Consider the following 23,717-nt stretch of genomic DNA (forward strand, 5'->3'; position numbering starts at 1 on the left):
TTCAGCTGAATTCTTTCCACGTTCTCCTTTACCTTCCACAGAAAATTAGGGACTGACCAGTCATAGGGTATGTGTAAGTGCTTACATGTCCTTTGCAAAGTTAGCAGGAGTGAGTTATCTAGGCAAGCTGGGAATTATTGAATGGATGTACATCTTTCATTGAGTTAACTTGGTTTACAATCAAGCCCTAATATGTTAACTTCCCACACCAGAATTTTATTGTGTGCTTGACATGTGAGAAGAACAATCTTACGTATACACATTATTTTTTTTATTGCTCACAGGCAGCTTACAATGTGTTTCACTTTTACTAAGCTCCAGCAGCATTCAAAGGATGGAGATAACACCTCAGTGAACTACATGCACGGTAGCTCTAAGCTAGGAATGTTGGCAATGAAGATAATTAGACACCTAAGTATGGCAACTAGTTTTAAATCCAAGGCTAAAATCAGAGATCTTTCTTTTTTCACATTGACCATTAAGAAATGCTACTGTTGGTTTTGTCTGTTTATTGCAGTTTGCAAAGCAGATCTCCAGTGTTTTAGATGTTAACAAAATGTTGAGGCTAATAACAGAAATCAACTATATTGAGCAAGATTAGTAAACATGTGAATGGAGTGTAATTATATGGCAGGCAGCTTTATGTTAAACAGTGCTTTAAATTAACATGCTTTCTGTCAAAGCAATCATACAGTCAGTATAATTAGGTTACTTTTGCTGCAAGATTAACTGAAACCAAGAAAAAGGAAGAAAGTGTTGCGTTCAGATTTCCTGTTAAAATGGAGAAAAGATATTATGCATATTATTACTCCAGAAAGTTTCTCATTAAAAGAATTTGGCTTCATGGTGATCTTTCTGAGCAGACATTCCTGATTACAGTCCTTGTTAGCCCAATTTGTTATCTAGCTAGTTTGGAAGTCACAGCACTGTTAAAATTATCCCTTTCCTTAATTTTTTCCAGACTTGATGAAGGGCAATCCAAATAAGAGCTGGCTTGTATTCACTGGTCTTTTACAGAGTGGTGCCAAGCTCATGAGGGAGTTCATTTACCAGTGACGAGTTTTAACCATGGACACATCCTCAAGTACTTTGTGCAAGAGACGAGAAATCTATGTAAACAGATGAACACAATTTTGTTATTCATAGCAGTTGCAGAGTCATCATGTAAGAGGCAGACACTTCATATTTTCCACCAGTTTCCCATATGTCTGATGACATAATGGCTTCACCAGAAGCTGCAATGCACTGGAGAAAGGGTTTATCACATCTGCATTTATTTTCCTCTACTTCACGGCTTCAGCATTCATGGAGAGATTGTTTGGTTTGACGAGGAGGAGTCACTTGCCTTTCTGCCTGTAGTCGAGTATTAATACTGAATCTCCTGTTTGGAGGCAGAGGAGAAAAGATTACTGGGGGAAAAGGGCACAATAGACAAGTCCTCTTACACATCAAGCAACCTGTAGGGAGGAGGGCATGAACCTGGCACCAGCCTCCCAACAACCCTGGGGAAGCGAACCACTTTGGGAGTGTGAGCAAGCTATGGTTTGGACCAGCTGTTAAGGCTGAAGTGCTAGAGAAGTCTACTGAGCTTGGGATGTCCCTAGCAAGAGAGAGTTTATTCGACTACTGAGGAATGATTTGAAATCTACCATGGACCACATCCTTTGAGAATAACAGTGTTTTGCTAGTGGGGATAAAGGGTCTGCTGCCTAACAAACCTAGCTTGCTATAAGTATATGTGAAAAGCTTTGAAAGTAAAGTTTCTCTGAAAAGGCAGCAGATATTAATCTCTGCAGCTAAGATACCTGGAGCATCCTCACACGGCTGGTTGGGACAGCACAGGACCTACCAAAGACCCACAGCTTTCTGAAGCACCAGCTAGAGACCAGATGTGCTGCTGTGGTGCACTAAGCGTGGTAATAACCAAATGTATTTGGGTACCCTTATGTAAAGCAGTGTCTCAGTCTCTCTCCTTCCCCGTTGGTGACTGTTTACTGAAAAGGAATTCTTGTAAAGGTACTTTGCTTGTCCATAAACCTCAGACTCTGAAACACCAATTACTCTATATTATTTATCTCCAGCCTGCACAGCATTTTGCAATTGGTCTGATGTGGATCAAAATCCTGACATTTCTTCCTTTCCAAATGTTCTCGTAAGTATTTTGTGCAGACCAAATTAATAATTTAAAGATGGGGGAGGAAAAAACCCACCAAATAAAGAAGATAGTAGCCTACTAGGCCACAGAGAGCCTATTAGCAAGCATCTGTTTATATCTGGCCTCCAGTATGAAATTGTATGCCCTGGGTTGCTAGAGCTTCCGATCCTATATCCCTCTGTGGATCATCAGATAAACTTGTCAGCAAGAGTAGGGCATGTGACAGATGGTGCAGGTTTCCTTCAAATAGCTAGACTTCTGTAAACGGGGGCTAATATGGAGCTTGAAGGAGTGACAAATATATGGAGGATATAAATATGCTGTCACAAGTTTGTAGCACAACTAGGATGAATGGATGAGACAAAAGTAAATATTTGTATTTAGTTTGCAAACTCTGGGCTAAATTTGAGTTCTGTCTGTCACTGGCAATGCAGTGAAATTGTAGATATAAATGTTATTTGTTCACTGAAAGAAACAGATATACCCTGAGCTTTTATACTTTGTTCTTACAGGCATAACAGAACAAATGAAGGTATCTTCTAGAAAGGAGGCTCTGTTGAAAAATCCCTCCCAGACACTAAAGAAGAGGGCTATAACCTGTGACCGGATTGATAATCACCTGCAGAACAGGAGCACTTAAACATTCACATAAAAACTGTTGTTCATAAGCCTGTACCAGTACAACGGCAGAATGACTTCATACCCCACACGTACAGCCTTTTCATCCTTTCATTTCCCACTTGGGCTTCTGTAATCTCAACAGCTTCTCAGGAAAATCAGAGCATCAAGAACTTAATTGTAGTGTAGTATCACTTTGTATTGCAGAGATTCATGTGCTGCAACATAGGCTGAGTTTCCCAATAGCTGACTACAGGATATTTAAGGGAGCTTGGTTTCACAAGCACGTAAATACAAAAATAACACCCAGGGAAAATGACCAGTTCTTAAAGCCTGTTATGTGCTTCTGGAAAACACATGTACATGCAAAAGTACTTCAAAAAGAAGAGGAAAAATATACTAAAGAGAAGATTTCTGTCTAGCTTTAGTTCAGTCTTGGGTGAAAATGTTTCAGCGATGTCTTCACAAGATACTCAAGATCTAGAATATCGGGAGAGGCACATCCATCCATTCCCTGAGCACAAGAAGTTACTCTGCCATACGTTTCCTCTTTCCTGAGAGCAACAGCTCTTATTCTTGTACTGCCTTATCCTTTGCTCTACAATAACTAATTTTGGCTTATGCCCCTGTGGTGTTCCTCAGCCACCTGCTAACAAATTCATCCCTTCTGGAGGACAACAAGCATCCTGGCATGGGTCTGTTGGAGCTGATGCCTGCTCTGACAGCCACTCTCTCTTTCTGTCCATTTCTCTCCCAAAGAACAGTTCCACCACCTGGGGATGGGCATTTCTCTGGACTTGGCAGAGGCCTTGTGGCTGTAATATCTAGCAAGTGGTTTGTCCAATGTCCCTCAGCAGGCATTTAAATCACTGATGGAGCAGGTAGCTGTTGTTAGCTATAGCTGCTATCCAATTCTGTTTCAGAGAATTGAAATGAAGCAGTTATTTATTGTTTTGTGTGGGTTTTTTCAGGCATATTAGATGGAAGGCAAATGAATTTGCCCTATCTTCAAATACTGGTGCCAGAGAATAAACTTCACCTGAAAGGTTGCTCTGCCTGATGTCAAAAACTTTGATCTGAATTTCTCCTTAGGTTCTGGCTGTCTTACTGGGAGCAAAACCTGAGGAAAAGAGCTGCATTGCTTTATTTGTGAGGGTTCTAGTTTGAATGGTCAAAGTAATAGGAGATCAGTTGCCAGCGTGATGTTTTCTACCCATCAGGAATGGGAGAAGCTATCGCATGGTTAATCTTTGGTACTCAGACCCTGCAGCCAAATTCTTGGCTGAGGTAAATTTATGGCAGTAAAATACTTAGCCCATTGTTTCCAATTATCCTCTTTAGAGTTTATGTATTGCTCAGCATTGTCTAGTACTCTAGAAACTCTGGGATTTAAAACAAAAAAAAGTCATTACTGGTACTATTTTCTGTGCCTCTCAGGCTGTGCAGCTGGGTTGCCTTAGTTACCACCAATCCAACTGTGCAAGGGGAGGGAGAGGCGCATGAGAGATAATACATTTTTAAAACCTCTAACACTGTATGAAACAGTTTGTCTATAAATAATAAAACAAATGTAGAGTTTGGCATCTTTTTGGTTATTCTGAAAAGGAAAAACAAGATTATATTATTCAACAGCCTGGATTTTCCAGCTCTCAGAAATGATATTGCATCTTTTTGGTCAAGCACAGGATTTATCAAAGTTGAAAACTGCCATCCATGGTGTCTGGAATAAGTTGAAGCTAAATACACCTTTAAGGGTTAAAAAGAGTAAATATTACATAGCTGGTTTTAGGAAAAGGGATAGTGACCTGAAGCTGTAACAGACTGTGGAAGAGCACCCATGGTGCACTGCGGGACAAGCTTCATTTGCAGCTTACTGTCTGCCACGGGATGTAAGTCCAGAAGAAAACCGGGCTTGCTGCTAACATGGACCTATTTGTTAATCACTTCTTGCACCTTCAAATAAACAGAGCTTATCTGGGCACAAGCGCAGCCAGCTTGCTTTCTTCAAGTGGGAAGGAATGAAAAAGAAGCTGCTACCCTAGAGCCTTTCCCTCTGGGGTGAAGCCCAGACATAGCAATCCAGAGAGGGGTGTCAGCCTTGGCAGATGCCACCAGCATTGGGTCTAATTGCTTGGTGGCTACACGTGTTATTGAAGAAGGTGTTTCCAGGTCTGCCTAAAGGAACCTATTGCATTACTCTGTAACTCAAACTGTGACTTTGGGGATCAAAATAGGTGACAAAAAGGAGGGTAGGAGTGCCCTTCCACCTATCCTTTCTTTTGGGAGAGGGAGGACGTGGGCAGAATGGAGGGTAAGGAGAGATGGAAAGGCCTCACCTCTACCACCACAGACTCTTTTGATTTGTGTGGGCTTTTTTTAATTTTTTTTTTTTCCTTCTGTGGGTTATTTTAACTGCATTTTTTCCCTTATTGTAGTGGGAAGGTGAGACAGGAAAGGGTAGGATGAAAAAAGAATGCGAAGCCATTTTTGCAGTGAGAAGAAAGGTACATTGGAATTGTGTTTTCATTTGGTTTGCAGCTGGTTTTACTCTGGTGATGCTGAGCCAAAGATTTGTCTCAGTCAGGAATATATTAAGACTCTGGCACACTGAAATTTGGAATAGCTTCCCTCTGGCCCTGTATCAATGCTTATTGGGACTTTGTTATCAATATCAGCTTAAGGAAGCCCTACCCTTCTCTTGGGTGGACAGAGCTGGGAAATGGATTAGAGAAAATGATCCGAACAGTAAACAACCCCTGCTTGCAAGAAACTGGTGTGTGTGGTGTGTAGGAAGGAGTGGGGGCCAGTGAGCAGGAACTTATTGAGGAGTTATTGCTGCCAAAGCCCCTGAATTATCAAACTGCAGAGTGGCCAGCTATTGGCGTGCAGCTTGCAGCTTCTTTTATTGATGCCAAGCAAATCCAGGGAATGCTGCCAGTCCTGGGGATTGAAGAGCTGAGGATGCAGCAATAGTTGGCACAAATATGGGGAACTATAACTCAGGAGGAGTGTCCTGCACCTGGATCAAAACATCGTGTAATTGTTAAGGCCATGATTTTGTGGCCTCTTTGAAAAATATCAAGTACACATGGAGAGGCAGACCCACCACATACAGGGGTTCTCTATGAATTGCAAGAGCACACAAGATATCAAGAGAGAATATTGTGCATGCTGTGTTTCTATATGTTTTCTTAGGTTACGTTCATGCTATCACAACTGAGTTTGCTTTTTGGCCTTTCTATGAGCACAGAAAAGAAAGCTGGGGTGCTTGCCACAGTTTCTTTAGAGATTTCTTAAAATCTCTTCAGTAGGTATATTTAGTCAGCTGTTCAAAATGTGTCTAATTCTTGCAGTTAATTTGATCTCTGCTTGGCATGACCTTTTGTCCTATGCAGTAGGATGTCCTGGATGAGGGAAAGGCTGTGGATGTGGTCTTCCTGGACTTCAGCAAAGCCTTTGACACAGTTTCTCACAGCGTTCTGCTTCAGAAACTGTCAGCCTCTGGCCTGGACAGGCGCACACTCTCCTGGGTGGAAAACTGGTTGGATGACCGGGCCCAGAGAGTGGTGGGAAATGGTGTGAAATCCAGCTGGAGGCCAGTGACAAGTGGGGTTCCCCAGGGCTCCGTGCTGGGTCCAGCCCTGTTCAATGTCTTCATCAATGATCTGGATGAGGGCATCGAGTGCACCCTTAGCAAGTTTGTGGACGACACTAAGCTGGGTGGAAGTGTCGATCTGCTGGAGGGTAGGGAGGCTCTGCAAAGGGATCTGAACAGGCTGGACCGCTGGGCTGAGTCCAATGGCATGAGGTTTAACAAGGCCAAATGCCGGGTCCTGCACTTGGGGCACAACAACCCTATGCAGTGCTACAGACTGGGAGAAGTCTGTCTAGAAAGCTGCCTGGAGGAGAGGGACCTGGGTGTGTTGGTTGACAGCCGACTGAATATGAGCCAGCAGTGTGCCCAGGTGGCCAAGAAGGCCAATGGCATCTTGGCTTGTATCAGAAACGGCGTGACCAGCAGGTCCAGGGAGGTTATCCTCCCTCTGTACTCGGCACTGGTGAGACCGCTCCTCGAATCCTGTGTTCAGTTGTGGGCCCCTCACCACAAGAAGGATGTTGAGGCTCTGGAGAGAGTCCAGAGAAGAGCAACAAAGCTGGTGAAGGGGCTGGAGAACAGGCCTTATGAGGAGCGTCTGAGAGAGCTGGGGTTGTTTAGCCTGGAGAAGAGGAGGCTGAGGGGTGACCTCATTGCTCTCTACAACTACCTGAAAGGACGTTGTAGAGAGGAGGGTGCTGGCCTCTTCTCCCAAGTGACAGGGGACAGGACAAGAAGGAATGGCCTCAAGCTCCGCCAGGGGAGGTTTAGGCTAGACGTTAGGAAAAAATTCTTTACAGAAAGGGTCATTGGGCACTGGAACAGGCTGCCCAGGGAGGTGGTTGAGTCACCTTCCCTGGAGGTGTTTAAGGCACGGGTGGACGAGGTGCTGAGGGATATGGTTTAGTGTTTGGTAGGAACGGTTGGACTCGGTGATCCGGTGGGTCTCTTCCAACCTGGTTATTCTGTGATTCTGTGATTCTGTAATTAGCACCTTGGAAATAAAATTATTTTAATTCTGATTATTATGCATCAGGCATACTCTAGGCCTGAAATTACTAATACTGACTCAGTGATGACTAAATCTGATACCTAGATATCAGATCTCATATGAAGACCTATACTGACTTGCAGGGATGATGTGGTCTTTGATTAGTAACAGTTACTATTTATGTGATGCCTGTTAAACCAGTACTAGTGCATAAAGGCTACAGAACTGTTTTCATTTACCAGCAGTCCTCCTCTTGTATCCTATTTACGCAAGAATAGAATTCGGCCAAAATTTCCAAACATGGACATGTAGAGCAAGCATCTTATTTGTAAAGGTATCAAGTTGTGAAGTTGGTTATTCAGCACATTTGAAAGCCAATCTGCTGCTTTTAGGTAGCTAAGTACGGATGGTGAGAGACTAGCTACAGACACTCTACTTTGGCTTGACAGGCATGTGAGACTTCACAAAATGGATCAGGCATCAAATGTTCCCTGAGAACAGAGGGAGGTTGTCTTATTTATTTTCAGAGGTGTTTTTGCAGTGTTTTTTTCTTTCATCAGAAATCTAGTTAAAGAAATTGCAAATGTTCACACATTTGTCCTAAATAAAATACACACGTTTTTGTGACAGAAACACTTTCATCCTGAAAACCTTAATCTTGAATGAAAAAGGAGAGAGAAAACCAAACAAAAAAAAATATATATCCCATGCCAAACCCCCACAGGTGCTTCATCATTTCTTTTCCTTCCACTCACTGAATGTGTCCTCCTAAACTACTTTCCCCCTCCCCCAACTGCTCATTTACTTAAGCAAAATTCTTTAAATTTTTACAGATTATACTACTACTGAGGTAGAAATGCTCTCAACAGTTTGTTAAAACTTTCTGAAATGCTGTTTTACTCATAGAGCTCCTGTGATGTTTTCACTAGGACACACTAACGCCTTCCTATAAATTGTCAGTAAATAGTTCCCTTCCCTAGGTGGACAAACGCTGTGTGATGAAGGTGTAAGAGTTTTATCGAAGAGAGATTTGGCCTCTCAGTACCCTTGTTTGAGAAGCAACTTGAAATCAAGTGATTATGCTGGTACAAGGTGCTTCTTGGTCCACATGAGAGAAACTTGGCCCACCCTTTTACTCGGCGGGGTTGGGATTCTTGCTCTGAATGGTTCTCTCTTAGTAGCTGCTTAGGACCTGGCAATCTCTATCAGTCACCCAAATGGCACTGCCCCGCTCCTAGTGTACAAGGGCCCTCCTCCCTTTCCCACCCCTCTAGGCAATCACACTTACTCATTTTAGATAATTTTGTTTGTCTGTGGGTAGAAGTGAAAACCAAAACTTGGACTGACCCCATATCATACGGTTTAGGAACTCTCCGAAGTTGTAGAAAGAGATGATGATGGCAAGGCTACAGGTGAAAAAGGCTGCAAGCCCAGCAGGTCTGAATAAAGCGAAGAGAGGATATACCCACTCTCCTGTTACAGAATAAATCCACAGGACCCTAGGCAAGGAAAGAAACAACCTTTGGTTAGGACCATTCAGTTACAAGGACCACTTCATATTTTCTAACTCCTGAAGGTCCAAGTTATCAAAACAGTCACGATACAGAGAATATAATCTCAGCTGTCAATACACCTCCTCAACATCTGGGCTATTTATTGAGGCATGCTTGAGCCACTGCTAAATTAGATGTGTTTCAGCGCAGACTGAAATGCACACAATGTTCTGCTGACACTCTGGTGACATTGGCTATTAACAGCAGTAAAATATCAGTAAAGTACTATGATGCTCAGAAATGAGGATGTGCAATTGGCTATATTAAATGAAGCTTATGCAAATAAGCTCTCACATTTGTGTTTGCTCTTTAGTTACAACAGCTTTTCAGGCCCTATCTAGATCTTGAGTGCCTGTGGAGGAGAAGTGCTGTTTCTCACTGTTTCTATCCTGCCGTCATTGACCACTGTTTTGGGGAGTGGGAAGAAGTTTTCAGAAGGTGAGAGGGCAAGGAAAATTCTCCAGCACCTTTTTTCTTGACCTGAAAGTAGGAGGAGAGGAGGAGCAAGTAAGTAGAAACAGAGATGTAGCTGCTTTGCTCTTTTCTTTCAGGACTATTTGCAAAGCAGTGATTGGAAAAGGGAAAGAAAGAAAAGGAAGAGGATAAATATGATTGCTTTATAGGGCTTCTTTTCTACTTAGGCCATCTCTTTCCGCCTTTTTCTTCTCTCTTTTAAATCTCGCAGTGGCTGTCAGTTCAGTGTCGTTATTTTCATTGTTTATAGCACATAAGAGTGGCTGGTAGTGAATACCTATAAAATACTATTAAAATGATCTTTATACTTAAAATATAGGAAAAGTATATTTTATGGAGAAAATTGTATGTATTTGTATTGAATATGTAAAGAATATAAAAAATAAGGCAAATCTCCAGTGATGTTATGAGGATATGCCATTCTTGCCTAAAAAAGAACCTTTGTATTCTAACAGTCCTAAAAGGTTTAAATCTTGCTTAAAAAAAAAAAAGAAAACAAAACACATCTGAGGAGTTTTCCATATTTTCTACCACCAGCGCTAACACAGGAATGCAGTCCCACTCTTCCTGATGGCACACAGCCAGCCACCTTGCACTGAGCATCACGCCCGTGATGAACAGGCTGCCCCACCAGCCCAAAACTGTGTCATAAAACCGAGGAGGGGAGAGTGATAAGGAAGAAAAAGAAGTGCCTGACAAGATGATTTCTAATTTCTCTAGTTAGAGCAGGAAAGCGTAGGGCATAAAATAGAAGAGATTTTACCTTGCTTATAAAGAGATATTTGTTAATCTCCACCTAAGTCACGGAGTGGAGGAGTGGAGGAAGTTGGTAGAGGAGGATTGTGCACTGAGCATAAAAATTTTAAGTGTGGAGAATTGTTTTCATGATTTAAGGTAGGTTCTTTCATCAAATAAACTAGGCTGTGGAACAGCTAAGTAATTTAAAACAAAACAAAACCAATAACCCAAAGCCTACGCAAAAGGCTATGGAGAAGCTGAGAAGAAATATTGAAGATCAGGTGCTAACAGGAGCCAGTACATTTTCTTAATGAGTCTCAAATAGCAGAACAGAGTGACAACCGTCGTTATTTCATATAACGAGGAACTATATTATCTTGATCCAATTTGGCCAGCTGACTTGCCTGATATGAAGCACTTCAACCTGTATTTACAAACCAAAGCAAATGACTATGTAGGAGCACTAAAGCACTTTCAGGTTTCTAACTTGTAGCCAGGTCTTTTATCTTGGGGCATTCCTCCATATTACTAAACTTACTCGTTTTGACCACAGAATGGTTGATCAGTTCGGGTTTTTTTTCTTAGTGATTTCATAAAAGGCACCCCACAAACACATATTGCTCATTTCTCATGGGTTAAATACACATGCAGGACGCAGAGACTTATTATTCTGAAGATTTCATTCTATCATACTTAAATTTTTCCAAAGATTTTACCTTGGATATCAGTAAGTCAGAAGCAGACAATGCCAAGATTAAGGTGACAGTACATTGAGATGACAGCCCTGAGTATCCAAAGTTGTCAAACTGCCATAGGATAGAGAACAGCATACAGACCTAAGGGAGAGGTGATGTCTTAAGACAGCTGGATGTAACTGAGGGGGTAGTCCTGTCCTCTCATTACCCATCCATTAATGTTAATGGCAGCACTACATTCACTGAATGGGGGGAGTAGAAAGTATCCCTAGGGAATGATTAAACAAGAATTTCCAGAAAGAAGAGAAGAATGTATTGGCCACATATGAGCTCTCTGGGACCGTGGTTAACTCAAAATTAAAAGGTTGTGAACTGAAAATGAACATGCAGTCAAGTAAAAGAGTTTAAATCCTAACAGAGGTGGAATATGGACATATTACCAGAAAGCCACCAGTCTCTAGATGTAATTTAGTTTGGGGTCTTTTTGTTTTTTATACACAGAGAGCAATCTATAATGATTTATATTCTCTTGCAGTTCTAAAATTTATATATTCTTCACTATTTCTAATGTGATGAGGCCAGGAGTAAGGCATTACTTATTGCAACCAGCAGATGAAAGGTCTATCCCTGCAAGAATTAACTAACATGCCTAAGGGTCCTCTTAGCCCTGGGGTAGGCAGCTGGTGCAAGGCATCCCTAGCTGCTTGGTTTCTCGTTTCCTTGCCGAGGATCAGTCAAGTCTCAGCCCATCGACACTGGGGAAGCGGAAACACAGTGGTGACAGTGATAGCTAAAGGAGAGGCTTTTGTGAAGGACTCTGCTGTTTGTGAAACATAAGGTACCCAAATGATGCTATTAAATCTCCAGGTTGCAACACCAACAATAAAATGTAGATCCATGTTACGATTTCAGTGCATAGGATAAAAATATTTCTGTTAGTTGAAAGCTGTTGTCTCTGGTTGCAGGGAACCAAGACAAGGAGGAAAAAGGAAAGCAGATGGGAGGTGGTTCCTCAGCGCCTCAGGAGGACGAAATGCAACAGTGTTGAAATCCTAATATCATTTATCCAGTTATCATGGCTCTAGGACACAGTGACAAACACCACCTTCCACTCAGGACCCTGGCAGCACCATACAATATCAATTCAATGAAGATACTGTGAGGGCTCAAATGTGTTGATCCCTGTGTTGATCCTCATCCTTTGCTGACAATCCAGGTCCTGCAGGAACCATGTCTTCCGTGGGGTGAAACTGCTCGGCTGAAAGGAGCTTTAGAGGGAAATATGGCACTAGTGACTGCTGTGGTCGTCTAGAGAGCCTTCTGGTCTCAAAGGCAGTAAAACCAAAATGCTCTCAGAAGATAAGCAAAAAAAAAATAAAAAATGCTGGCATTAAGAAACTTGGTGAACCAGAACATAGAAAAGGAATTCAGGAAGATGTGGTTGTAATCCTATTAGGCTCTGAGCTGGTTTGGGATAAACCTAGCTTGGTTGTGTGATTTAGCAGTGAAGCCCACAGCCACTCTGATGAGTTTCATCTGTGCATTATTAACAATTTTCTATTGCAGATTTTGATTCTGTGGGCTGGTGGGCAGAAATGGGAAGGATGGATTCCCTCATAGTCCCAGTGACTTCTCAGAAAGTTTTGCAAGAGGTCAAGTCCCCTTCCTGCTTATCAGTTGTTCTCTGTCTTCACCCTAGGGTCTGGGTGTTTCCTCAGCTCTCAAAAGTGATATTGCAGCATACCCTGAAAATATATGGACACATTCCTGAGCTGAGCCTCAACATAATGCATCTTCATGGTGGTTTGAATTGTCAGCAGCTGCCCATAGTTAGATGGAGTGGGCAGTGCCTCCAGACCTCAGCGCTGCAGCTGGGGTGCAACGAGCAGGAGCAGATGTAAACCCAGCTCCAGGGGTGCATGACACATGCAAGAGGTGGGTGGACGGCTATGGACTGACAGGTGGGTTGTTTAGATATAGCTTTTTCTTTCAGGGTCATCCTCCAACAGGTGGCAACTGTGGCACGTTGCTGGAAATGTAGGTGGAGTCCACCAGTGGAATGGGAGGTGGTAGTGGGGCAGATGCCTCCTTGCTACCCATCAGTTTGCACCTGTCTCTGAGTATCATTTCCTCTCTCAAGTTTCTAAAGCCAGTCATGTGTCCTTGCCAAATACCAAACTGAGTTTTACTCTTCTTCTGCTCCTATGACCCCCAGACCTTTGAGATTAGGTGGTTTTGCAGTGAGCAAGACAGTGAGAAGAGGTAAATTTGATGGTACTGGCAGAAATCAAAATTCCAGCACAGAAGAAATAACCCAAAGTACCCCAGAGCTCAATTTAGTTGCTTTTTTATAAGAGGCCTTAGAAGAGTAGGAGATACCATGTATGCTCTCATGAGCTGTGTTGTCCTTGAAGAAACCTGCTCTGCCTATATCTGGAAATAATTTTTGTGGGCCTCAGCTGAAGTTTAAATGACTCCTCCACGGAACAGACTGTTGTCTCCCACGTGCCTAGGAGGGGAACTTAAATCTAAGTACAGCATTTGGCCTTGTTTTACAAAGTAGATCACTTAAGGAAATGTTTTAAAGAACAAAATTCTTACCAACTGATATACAAAAAAGCGACAAATCCCAATAGGATCAATCCCTTCTTCTTTGCTGGGTATCGGTGCGGTGTGGCAAGGATTTCCAGGACAGCAAAAGGCAACACAGCCGTGTGCTGGGGAGAAAAGAGAATCTGTCACTTACTGGTCACAGCACCTTGCCTTTATTTGCTGCGGGTCTCAAAGCTCAATAGCCTGCCTGTAAGCAAAGGATCATCAACAATACTGAATGTACACAAAAGCACACACTGAAGTTTTTTTATAGTGAAGAAGTATCTCTGAAGTAGCAAGCATTGGTACTTTCTTGTTAGTAACGTGTAAAAAGTATTGCAATGAGGTCCGCCCACGGAATGATCTATGTTACTTTATAATAGGTGAGCTTTCCTCTTACATTTTATAATGCAGTACATTTTTTGGGGGGGTAATTGTTGTTGGGGTGCAAAAGATATTGAAGTCTATTGCTATATGCATTTGAGGAGGACAGAAGTCACCTCCTTCAGTTTATGAATTGCCTTCACGTTTTCTTTGGGTTATTTTTATATCTTATATGTATTCACTATTTAATCCAGGGCAAGTGCAGAGTGTTTTGCATCTATTTGTAAACTGAAAATCACAGTAGTAAACAAGCAGAGGACTTAAGTTACCTGTGATTCAAGATGATGAAGGAACTTCAAACAAGCTTAACCAAGAGTTACTAGAGTCAGCTTACTGGAGGGCTTGTATGAGCATGGAGGATTTTCAGCACAGGGCAGAGAGCTTGGTGGCACTGGCTGTTTTATAGTGGGAGCTGCTCATCAACAGAAATGATGGGAGCAGTGCAGAAGTCCTTTTGGGCTTGGATGAATGATAATGAAGGGCACTGGGATGCTAACACTTAACACTTGTTGGCTGATTTGTGGCAACTTCAGAAAATAATTTGCTGGGGTGAAGTATTGTAATAGTCCCCATGAACCAAGTGATAGTTTTAAGTTGTAATACCTAGGAAAGAAGGCCTGGAAAATGCTGTGGAATAACACCACTGAAATAGCAATGAGGCACAACAGGAGAAAACTATTGAAACAACTGTATCTTAATTAGTTGATTAAATTCCCGATAACTAAGAAAATAGTTTCACAGGTAAATGAGGGGGGCAGCAGAGAAAGACAGACTGACCTTAAAAAAAGGAAAAGAAAAAAGGAAAGGACACTGAACTTAATGAATTTTTTTGTTTGTTTTTCCCCAAAAGGCACAAACTGCTGGGTGTATCATATAAAGTCCAAAGGAATTGGTTATAGTACCTTCAATATACAGATCTGTCAGATGCTGTGCTGAGTATCTGATGTATCTGATATGATACCATAGTGTCAAAGTTTTATTAATGTGTATTTATAGTATGAGTTGCCACCAAGACACATTAAATTCTGCAAATGCACAATGAACTGCACGTAGCATGCATAAAATATTCTTCACCTATTAGTTAAAGTGTTTGGTGCTGCCAAATGACAGCTCACTGGAAGCTGCATGTCATGCTTCAGGCCCCCCAGTGCACCCTCAGGAGTTGCCTTTCATACCTGCTGCCCTGCCCACCAAAATAAGCTTTCCATTGCAGTTATCATTTTTCAGAGGAAAGAGAGAGAAAAGGTTTATTTCATTTTCCTCTTCCTCTCACTCATTGGCAACAAGATACTTCTTTGTTCTGTTTCAGAGATATTCTTCAGTTCTACGATCTACTTGGCTGGTAGCAGAGGTCTCGCCATGTAAGTACAAGTGATTATTGGATTAATATAACCAGAAAAATGTCTTCGGTGCACGCAGTTTTCATATATAATCCCTGTAACTGTCTTTTAGTCAGAAATCTATGTTAAGCTGGTTTTAGAATTATTCTTAAAAAAGTTTATTTTCCATAGATGTCTTCAAACTAAACCAAAATGTCCATGCAAAACAGCAATGTTGAAAAACCTGTACTTTGCCGTTACTATTATGCTTGAGCCTTTTGCAGGGGATTTGTCCATTATGCAAAGTGACTGCAAGCCCTGGTTTTCACTTGACATCCAATGAGGTACAATATTACTTTGGGACAAATCAAATGTAATGCTAGTCATTTAATTAATTTAAGCACTTCTAACAACTGCAAGTTGGTTGTTGCAGATGTATTACTGCTGTCCTAAGACGGATTTAGTAGGAGTGACCTGGTGAAATAATACTTTGTTGAAGGGAAAAGTTTTCAAATGGGGGTTATTTTACATACTTATTTCCTTAGTTTGTGACTTTTTTCTTCTTAGGGTGAATGCTAGGTAGGTACAAGTCAGAAGTATGATTCTGCTTTAATAGAAAAAGTGTGTGGCATTCTGGGATGATATTAAGAGCAGTATCGTGCATAAGAAAGACGTGGGAAGTAACTATGCTGCTGTACTTGAAGTGATGAGGTTTTGATTGGTGTTCTGTCTCTGACTTAGAGCACCCCATTTTAATGGGTGCAGATAATTTGGAACATTCCCAGGAAAGGATAATACAAATATCAAGCAAATACGGAAAGGAAAGCAGTCCAAAGGCAGAAGTAGAAATCATAACTGAATGCATTGCTGCGCTTTGAGAGTTTGAATTGCTCATTTCCCTCATGGGAGTGAAGGGCATTGCACTGGATGATGGCTGGACTTAATTTTCTTTTAATTCTGGAACAGGGACATTTATCCAAGCTGTAATATTTTGATTTAGAATAAATGAAATACTTTATTTGGCATTAGTCTATTTTCCTTGTCTTTTGAGAGAATGGAAAATAGTTTCTAACTAAAAATGAACTTTTCATATCCATTTCTTAAATGTTGTAATTTCTGGACACAAATAATTGCTTACAACATTTTTCACAGAATGTTGTTAACAAATTTGGTTACCCTTTTACTAAAGAGATATTAGGATTGAGCTGATTTTGTAGAGGGAATTTGCAATGATCAGCAGGATGAAGCCGTTAATTTTAAAGGATGAAATAAAACCTTTTTTATGCCACACTTGTCACAAGAAAACTAAGTAGGAAACTTGTCAATAGCCTTCAAATTGTGGAAAAGTTTAATTCTCATCCATAGAAGCAGAACTTGATTGAAATTCCTCGATTGATATGAATGGTTGGACTCGATGATCCAGTGGGTCTTTTCCAACCTCGTGATTCTGTGAACTGTGAACTGGATGCACCCTGCAGCACTGCATTAACAACGTGCACACAGCATGATAGAGTCACAGGGAGCAACATGCTGGGGGTGGCAAGGGGCACCCCACTGCTCTAACACATGTATGAGAGCTGGGAATGAGTAGCAAACTGGAAGTGTTTGAGAGACGCAGTTGGGTGGTCTTTTTATTCTGTGTTGATTTAGAAAATGCTAATTTGCTTAAGTAGTCATTTTTTGGCAGGCTTCTCCACCTATGAAGGAGTTAGAGAAAATGCTCGGGCACTTAGAAATCAAAACAAGTTTGAAAGTCACTAGCAAAGCAGGAAAATTTGGCTGGTTTTGGAAATAGCCAAGAGATCAGTGGAAGGTATAGGTTCAAATTTCTGCTCTGACTGATTCACAGAGGAGTGAAGCAGAGGTTCACTCAGAAGAGTGTTTCCAGCTTCACAAGCAGCAAAAGTGGGATTGTCTGCCTCTTGTTTTGTGAACAGTTTGTTAAAGGTCTCAGATTTATCCCGATGATTTGGAAAAAGAAGGAAAAAAAAAGGAAATAAGTTGTGACATAGGAAAGCTGCTTTCTTCCAAAGTCCAATGATGACACTGGCATAAGACTTATTAAAGTATGTGCTGTGTCTTCTGTACAAATAATTGTATATTTTTAAAAACATTTTGCCATATATTAATCCAAATTTTTTATTATTAGATTATTAGATTATTCCAATTTAGAAAGAATCACTATGTATATTAACTAGATGTGCTTTTTGTAGGGCTATTTAAACTTTCCATGCAAATTTCTACAGATTTCTACAGCAGTCTTCAGCTACTTCATGCACTCCCAGGATGAAGATTTTTTTGTTTATAATTTTTCCTTTGTGAATATAAAGCTTCTTTTTTTTTTCTCCCCTCTTCCTTCTCATATACACATACACCCCAGGCCCAACAAACACGTGGGAAAATATTCCCTTGCCCTTCTGCTATCCCAGAGTCCATTGGCGACTTCACATATTTCTGCTGAGCCCAGTTTGTCCATTGACAGTAAAATCACACTGGAGTTTCTATGGAATAATCAAACATGTTTATGAAAGCAGAGGCATATTTGTACAGTAGACACCAGAACACATAGCTGGCTATGGGGTGCAAAGCCAGCCCTTTGCCTCTGACACACAGTTGGCTTTCCAAATGATTTCCCTCTAATAGCCAATAGACATTGACTTTGGCAGCATTGTTAGTGATAGACCATATATCATAGTTAATTATATCTGCTGAGAGACTTTACAGACTTCTTAAAAAAAAAGATGTATTTTTTCATTCAAGTTATTTTTACCATAGCTCTCTCGTGGATGGCTATTAAGTATATTTTGAACCCTATTTAGCTGCACATTATTTCCTTAAACTGACATACGTCTGAAGAGCACAGCATTTTTATGGGGCCAAATTCAAACACACAGTTTTGCCTCTTGCTTTAAAGAAAACTTAATATTAAGCTCAGATTGACATAGATCAAAATATTGGCAATAATTGCTCAAAACAGTGACTAATTTTTTATTTCAATTAACAGTTTCTCAGTTTCACATATAAACAGTGAAACTGTCAAAAATAATTATCACAGAGGGAGAAAAATTCTATTTTACTCCAAGGTAAGGAAAATCAGCTAAAACAATACCTCGATGTACTGATCAGACTATCACTGAGCCAAACTGAATCAGAGTGCTTTTATCTTTTCTTGGCAGAAACCTTTTAAGTATTTATTTTTATATTCTTTGAAATATTAATATATTTACTTGTCTAGTAACCTCTGTTTGTTGAGGAAAACTTTCAGCTTACAAATTTTGTAAGGACAGAACTACTTGAAATGCCTTTTTTAAAAACTGAATTTTGTAGTGGAAAGATAAAAGTTATGGGACTTTAAAAATAACCAGAGCCATTTTGCTAAGTTCTCATGCCTATAATCTGAATTCTGACTCAAAACATTGACTGATATATCCTCTGTGGCTCTTTTTTGGCAGTTATTATGATTTTTAACTTCAATTTGCTTTAATTGCTTTTTTCCTGAAAAGCTCAGGTAAATATGAACTACTTATAAAATCACAAAATTCTTTTTGTTGCTCAGAAATTCTGGCATAAGAATACGGGGGGAAGAACGTTTCATAAATATATGCTGAACTTTATCTGAAATATTGGCACGTTAAGTTGTCTCCTGTGGGGATAAATGAAATGATAACTTTCTCCTGCTTCTTTATTTTTTTGTTTCCCACTCTATGTTGTACATTTCCCAGGATACATTTCAGGTTCCTAAGTCTAAACTGAGATAAATACACCTCTCTGGATATTTTTTCCACTGTTTAATAAGACCATATGGAATTTTGACTTCCCGTATTTTGAGTAATTTGTGTATTTATTTAATGCTATAATCTCGTTTTGCTTTTGAGAATAGAAGTAAAAGCAAGTTTCCTAGGGCTGGGAAGCCAGGGTTGGGTAGAGTTTGTGTTCAGCTGCATCCTCCAACCTAGGCTGAGTTTTAAGCCCATGAATAATCTCCCCAGAGTGGCTGAGATCACTCGTGCGCCTAATGCGCGTATTGCAGTTTGACTCAGTTTGACCCCATTTGACTCCAGAGTGAAGGAAATGATGCCTCAGCTGACCATAGCTGTTTGTTTCTAATTCATCTGCATTTACATACCCTCTTTGTCTGCTTTCCATTAACGTGTGAGACTTTAGCAGAGGATTTTTCACAAACAGTTACCACTGGCCAAACTGAACTCCACTGGGCACAGTTGGACACCATCAACTGCTTTTGTAAAACTGCCTGTGTTTCTCCTTTCAGATTAATTCCCCACAGAGCTTGTGTGCTGACAGCCACTCATGGCTGATGCTCATGCTTGCATCTCCTCTGTCGGTATGTTACAGCAAATAAAAAGTAAAAACTCACTTTGGTGTTGTCTTATGAGGCTCATGAAACCAGTGTTCATTGGTTGACCCTTGAAGTGTTTACTCAGTTATTAAGCTCTTTGTTGGGAAATGTTCTCTTGTCTATGGAAATTTCCTTGGCTTGGATGCTTTCATAAACAATTACAGCCAGTGTTATCTGAGCATAATAAAACTAAATGGCTTCCTGTCACTATAACCTCTATTTAGTTTTATACTCCTCACAGTTTTCTGAAACCCTGTATGCACTCTCCTTTCTTGACTTCATTTTGGAACAAATTCGCACTTTTAATTTATTTTGATAAGATACTGCCTTCATTCAAATGTCCATTTAAGTTTATTTTGTAATCTGTCTTTACACATTTTTATTTCCTCTCTTAACCTCTATGTTTTTCAGGGTGGGAGGGGCTTAAGCATTAGCATTCATTTTATTTCTTTAACTACAACATTGCCACATTTAGTCAAAGAAATAGTTTTCTTTTAGAACTATTACCTGTCTTTTATATTGTCAGCTATTAGAGTATATTCAGGAAACCAGAGATTTACTTTATGGATAGAGCAGGAGGCACAAGGAGCCTTGTTACTGAGCAGGTGTGGTGATAAATTAGCCAGGAAGCTATTGCTCAATTTAATTCCAGCAGCACTGCTCTCTGAACTGTCAGCTGCTATCTGTTTCTGCCCTTTCCAGGTCTGTTCATGCTCATCTGAAAAGCAACTTTTTTTTTTCCCTGCTTTTTCTGAGATGTGTAGGTTGTTTGGAAGCGTTAGCATGAGAAATGTAAGAAATGTCAGACCAATTGTATAATCAAAGGTAAAAGGGTTTCAGCGATAACATTTCCTGCATGCACGCATGCATTTTTGGAAATAAGGCCCTGGCTATTGCTTACTAGCAAATGGTTTGTCTCCATGCCAATGCCAGAATTTTAATTGCATTTCTCCCTGACATTAGATACATAGTCTAAGGAACTCATGTTGCACTGCAGCTGGAAGCTGACATGAGTCTGAAGTGACACATCTTTCACTGTGGAATATTTTTCTCCAGCTGTTCTTTGGCAGGGTGGGTTACAGAGACTGCACCTGCATGCACTGGGGTAGCAGCAGCCTGGGAGTATTCCCTGCCATAACATTTGTCTGTGAAACACATACACATGCCCGAGGAAACAGGCTTACATCAACAAAAATGGAAACTTCAAAAAAAAAAAATATGTAGTGCTGGGAAAAGCTAAGCGTCTTTACTCTTAAATGTGTCGGGTGATTAATTTAATGTGCCATATCCCTCACACACACATTCTTTTTCTTTGGCCAAAACCTGAACATAATTGAAAGTCTATGAATGTCCATAGCTGCCAGACAGCTTAAAATTGAGACACTGTGAAATGCAAACAAATGGAAATGTTTCTGTCTTGTGTAAATATGCAAGAATTTTTAAGCATTAAATACCAATTGCAAGGAGAATTGTCTAAGAGAGTCAAACACAAACCTGAGGAGGTTCTTGGTTCTTGTGTGTACACCTGGAGAAGGAGTCCAGTTAGAGTGGCCTGGACAAGTGGGTTGTGTCTGGCCGGGCCCAGAGAGTGGTGGTAAATGGTGTGAAATCCAGTTGGAGGCCAGTGACAAGTGGGGTTCCCCAGGGCTCAGTGCTGGGTCCAGCCCTGTTCAATGTCTTCATCAATGACCTGGATGAAGGCATCGAGTGCACCCTTAGCAAGTTTGCGGACGACACTAAGCTGGGTGGAAGTGTCGATCTGCTGGAGGGTACGGAGGCTCTGCAAAGGGATCTGGACAGGCTGGGCCGCTGGGCTGAGTCAAATGGCATGAGGTTTAACAAGGCCAAATGCCGGGTCCTGCACTTGGGGCACAACAACCCTGTGCAGTGCTACAGACTAGGAGAAGTCTGTCTAGAAAGCTGCCTGGAGGAGAGGGACCTGGGGGTGTTGGTTGACAACCGACTGAATATGAGCCAGCAGTGTGCCCAGGTGGCCAAGAAGGCCAATGGCATCTTGGCTTGTATCAGAAACGGCGTGACCAGCAGGTCCAGGGAGGTTATCCTCCCTCTGTACTCGGCACTGGTGAGACCGCTCCTCGAATACTGTGTTCAGTTCTGGGCCCCTCACCACAAGAAGGATGTTGAGGCTCTGGAGCGAGTCCAGAGAAGAGCAACAAAGCAGGTGAAGGGGCTGGAGAACAGGCCTTATGAGGAGCGGCTGAGAGAGCTGGGGTTGTTTAGCCTGGAGAAGAGGAGGCTGAGGGGAGACCTCATTGCTCTCTACAACTACCTGAAAGGAGGTTGTAGAGAGGAGGGTGCTGGCCTCTTCTCCCAAGTGACAGGGGATAGGACAATAAGGAATGGCCTCAAGCTCCGCCAGGGGAGGTTCAGGCTGGACATTAGGAAAAAATTCTTTACAGAAAGGGTCATTGGGCACTGGAACAGGCTGCCCAGGGAGGTGGTTGAGTCACCTTCCCTGGAGGTGTTTAAGCCACGAGTGGATGAGGTGCTGAGGGATATGGTTTAGTGTTTGATGGGAACGGTTGGACTCGATGATCCGGTGGGTCTCTTCCAACCTGGTTATTCTGTGATTCTGTGATTCTGTGATTCTGTGATTCTGTGTTCCACACAATAATTTTGCACTCCCTTGGTTGGTTAGTATTGCAGTGGCTTCCTAAAATAGTTGTAGGAAGATACAATCCTTTGCATAGAAGCCCTCACATAGGAGCAAAGTAGTTTGTAGTCATACTTTTTTTTTCTTCTCCTGATGGAAGTACATCATACTGATTCTGTTTATGTAGTTGCTTCCATACTAAGGAAAGTAATGGTTTAGCTAGGTGGATATAACACAAGCAGTTTGTAGATATTAAGAAGCTCCAAGATGAGAGAGGATATGGTGAGTTTTGCTGACATTCTTAATGTCAGGTTATGGTGGCTTACTTCAGTGAAAGAAAATCACTTCTGTCTACCCAGGTCTTTCTTTCACTCTCCTGTATTTTCCTTTTACATTCAGATACTGCTTAGCTGCTGTTTATCAGGGCAGAGCGTGAAGAAGTTTAGAGGCTCAGGCCACACGAAGACTGTTGTCATCTTTGCTTAAAGTCCGCTAGGTAAGACAGTTTTCTTCTGTTCCCCACCTCTCCTTTATTATTAGTTATTCTAATTATTTAATTCCCATGATCTTCAGAAGACGTTCATAACTGTGTCAGTAAAGTGCCCAGGACACTGAAATGCTGATTTTTTTTTTTTTCAAGGAGAAAGAGTAGCATGGCTGTAGAATAAATAGGAAAAAAAAGATGGCTAAACTAAACTTAGCACAGCCTGAAAATAAAGAAAAATATAGTTTTTTTTAGAAAATTTACACTTTACAAGATCTGTGTCTTACAGACAGAATACAAACCTCCTTTTACAAAAAGACAAGTGTACTGTTACCATTTTTGCGAACGCATCTGGTCAGCATCAAAGTGTATCTTTTCCTTTGTTATAGATTAAAGATTTCTGAGTGATCTCTTCTGACCTACTATTGCCCCTTTTTGTTTAGCATTTAATTCTGTCAGTCCCTTCAATATGCAGTATTCCCCTATACTTCCATGAAGTCGAATAAACATGCATATGATTTAATCCCAGCTGTCTCAAGTAGATAGTCGCCCTCTGGAGAGTATCCAAATATTGCTTGAAACGAGAGAAAGAAATAAACAATTTCACTTGATGAATTGGCCAGTGTATCTTTCGTCTCAGCCATCTCCCTCTTTGAAAATCTTGTCCAAATAAAATAATTGTTCTTGAGACATAAGTAGTTTTAGGTTGGGGTTTTTTTCACCCTTGAAGCTCAAAGCTTTGTATAAAGATGGTAAAACACAATTATCCCAAGCCAGCAGAAGTGGAAACTGAGGTTAAACCCAGTAGAAAGGCACAGAAAACTAGGTAGTCTGGAGTATTTGGCCTCCTTCAAATATTATCAAGATTCCTTTCTGCATTAGTGATTCCTTCTGCAAACCAGAAAATGTTTCAGCTCAGAGTACAAGAACATGCCTAAAATATAATGCTTTCCATACAGCTCTGGATTACTAGGTGGGCAATGACACTTTCCCACTGTAATAGCAGTAAATGTGAGAAAAATAAATGGCTAGTTAATTTTTGCAAGGAAGGTGCTGTAGCATGACAGTGAACTCAAGGATCTTGGTATTCCTGAAGTGGTTTTGCATGATTATTTTTTAGGCTTACTATTCAGTTACATAACAACATA

General features: G+C 41.0%; 1 protein-coding gene across 3 annotated transcripts in view; it reads right to left on the reverse strand.

Moving 5' to 3' along the window:
• Positions 1–298: 298 nt before the first annotated feature.
• The window catches only part of ADTRP (androgen dependent TFPI regulating protein), a 34,935-nt gene continuing 11,516 nt past the window's right edge, over positions 299–23,717 (reverse strand). The window contains exons 4-6 of one of the 3 annotated variants that reach the window (XM_069853696.1): positions 13,421–13,536; positions 8,648–8,858; positions 299–1,381 (exon numbers count right to left, since the gene is read on the reverse strand). In XM_069853696.1, coding sequence (XP_069709797.1) covers positions 8,648–8,858; positions 13,421–13,536 — 327 coding nt within the window. In that variant the 3' untranslated portion in view covers positions 299–1,381. The remainder of the gene's footprint in view (positions 1,382–8,647; positions 8,859–13,420; positions 13,537–23,717) is intronic. The other 2 variants (XM_069853698.1, XM_069853699.1) reach the window with 2 other exon arrangements.

The sequence above is a fragment of the Phaenicophaeus curvirostris genome, chromosome 3 (assembly GCF_032191515.1).
Source record: "Phaenicophaeus curvirostris isolate KB17595 chromosome 3, BPBGC_Pcur_1.0, whole genome shotgun sequence".
NCBI lineage: Eukaryota > Metazoa > Chordata > Aves > Cuculiformes > Cuculidae > Phaenicophaeus > Phaenicophaeus curvirostris.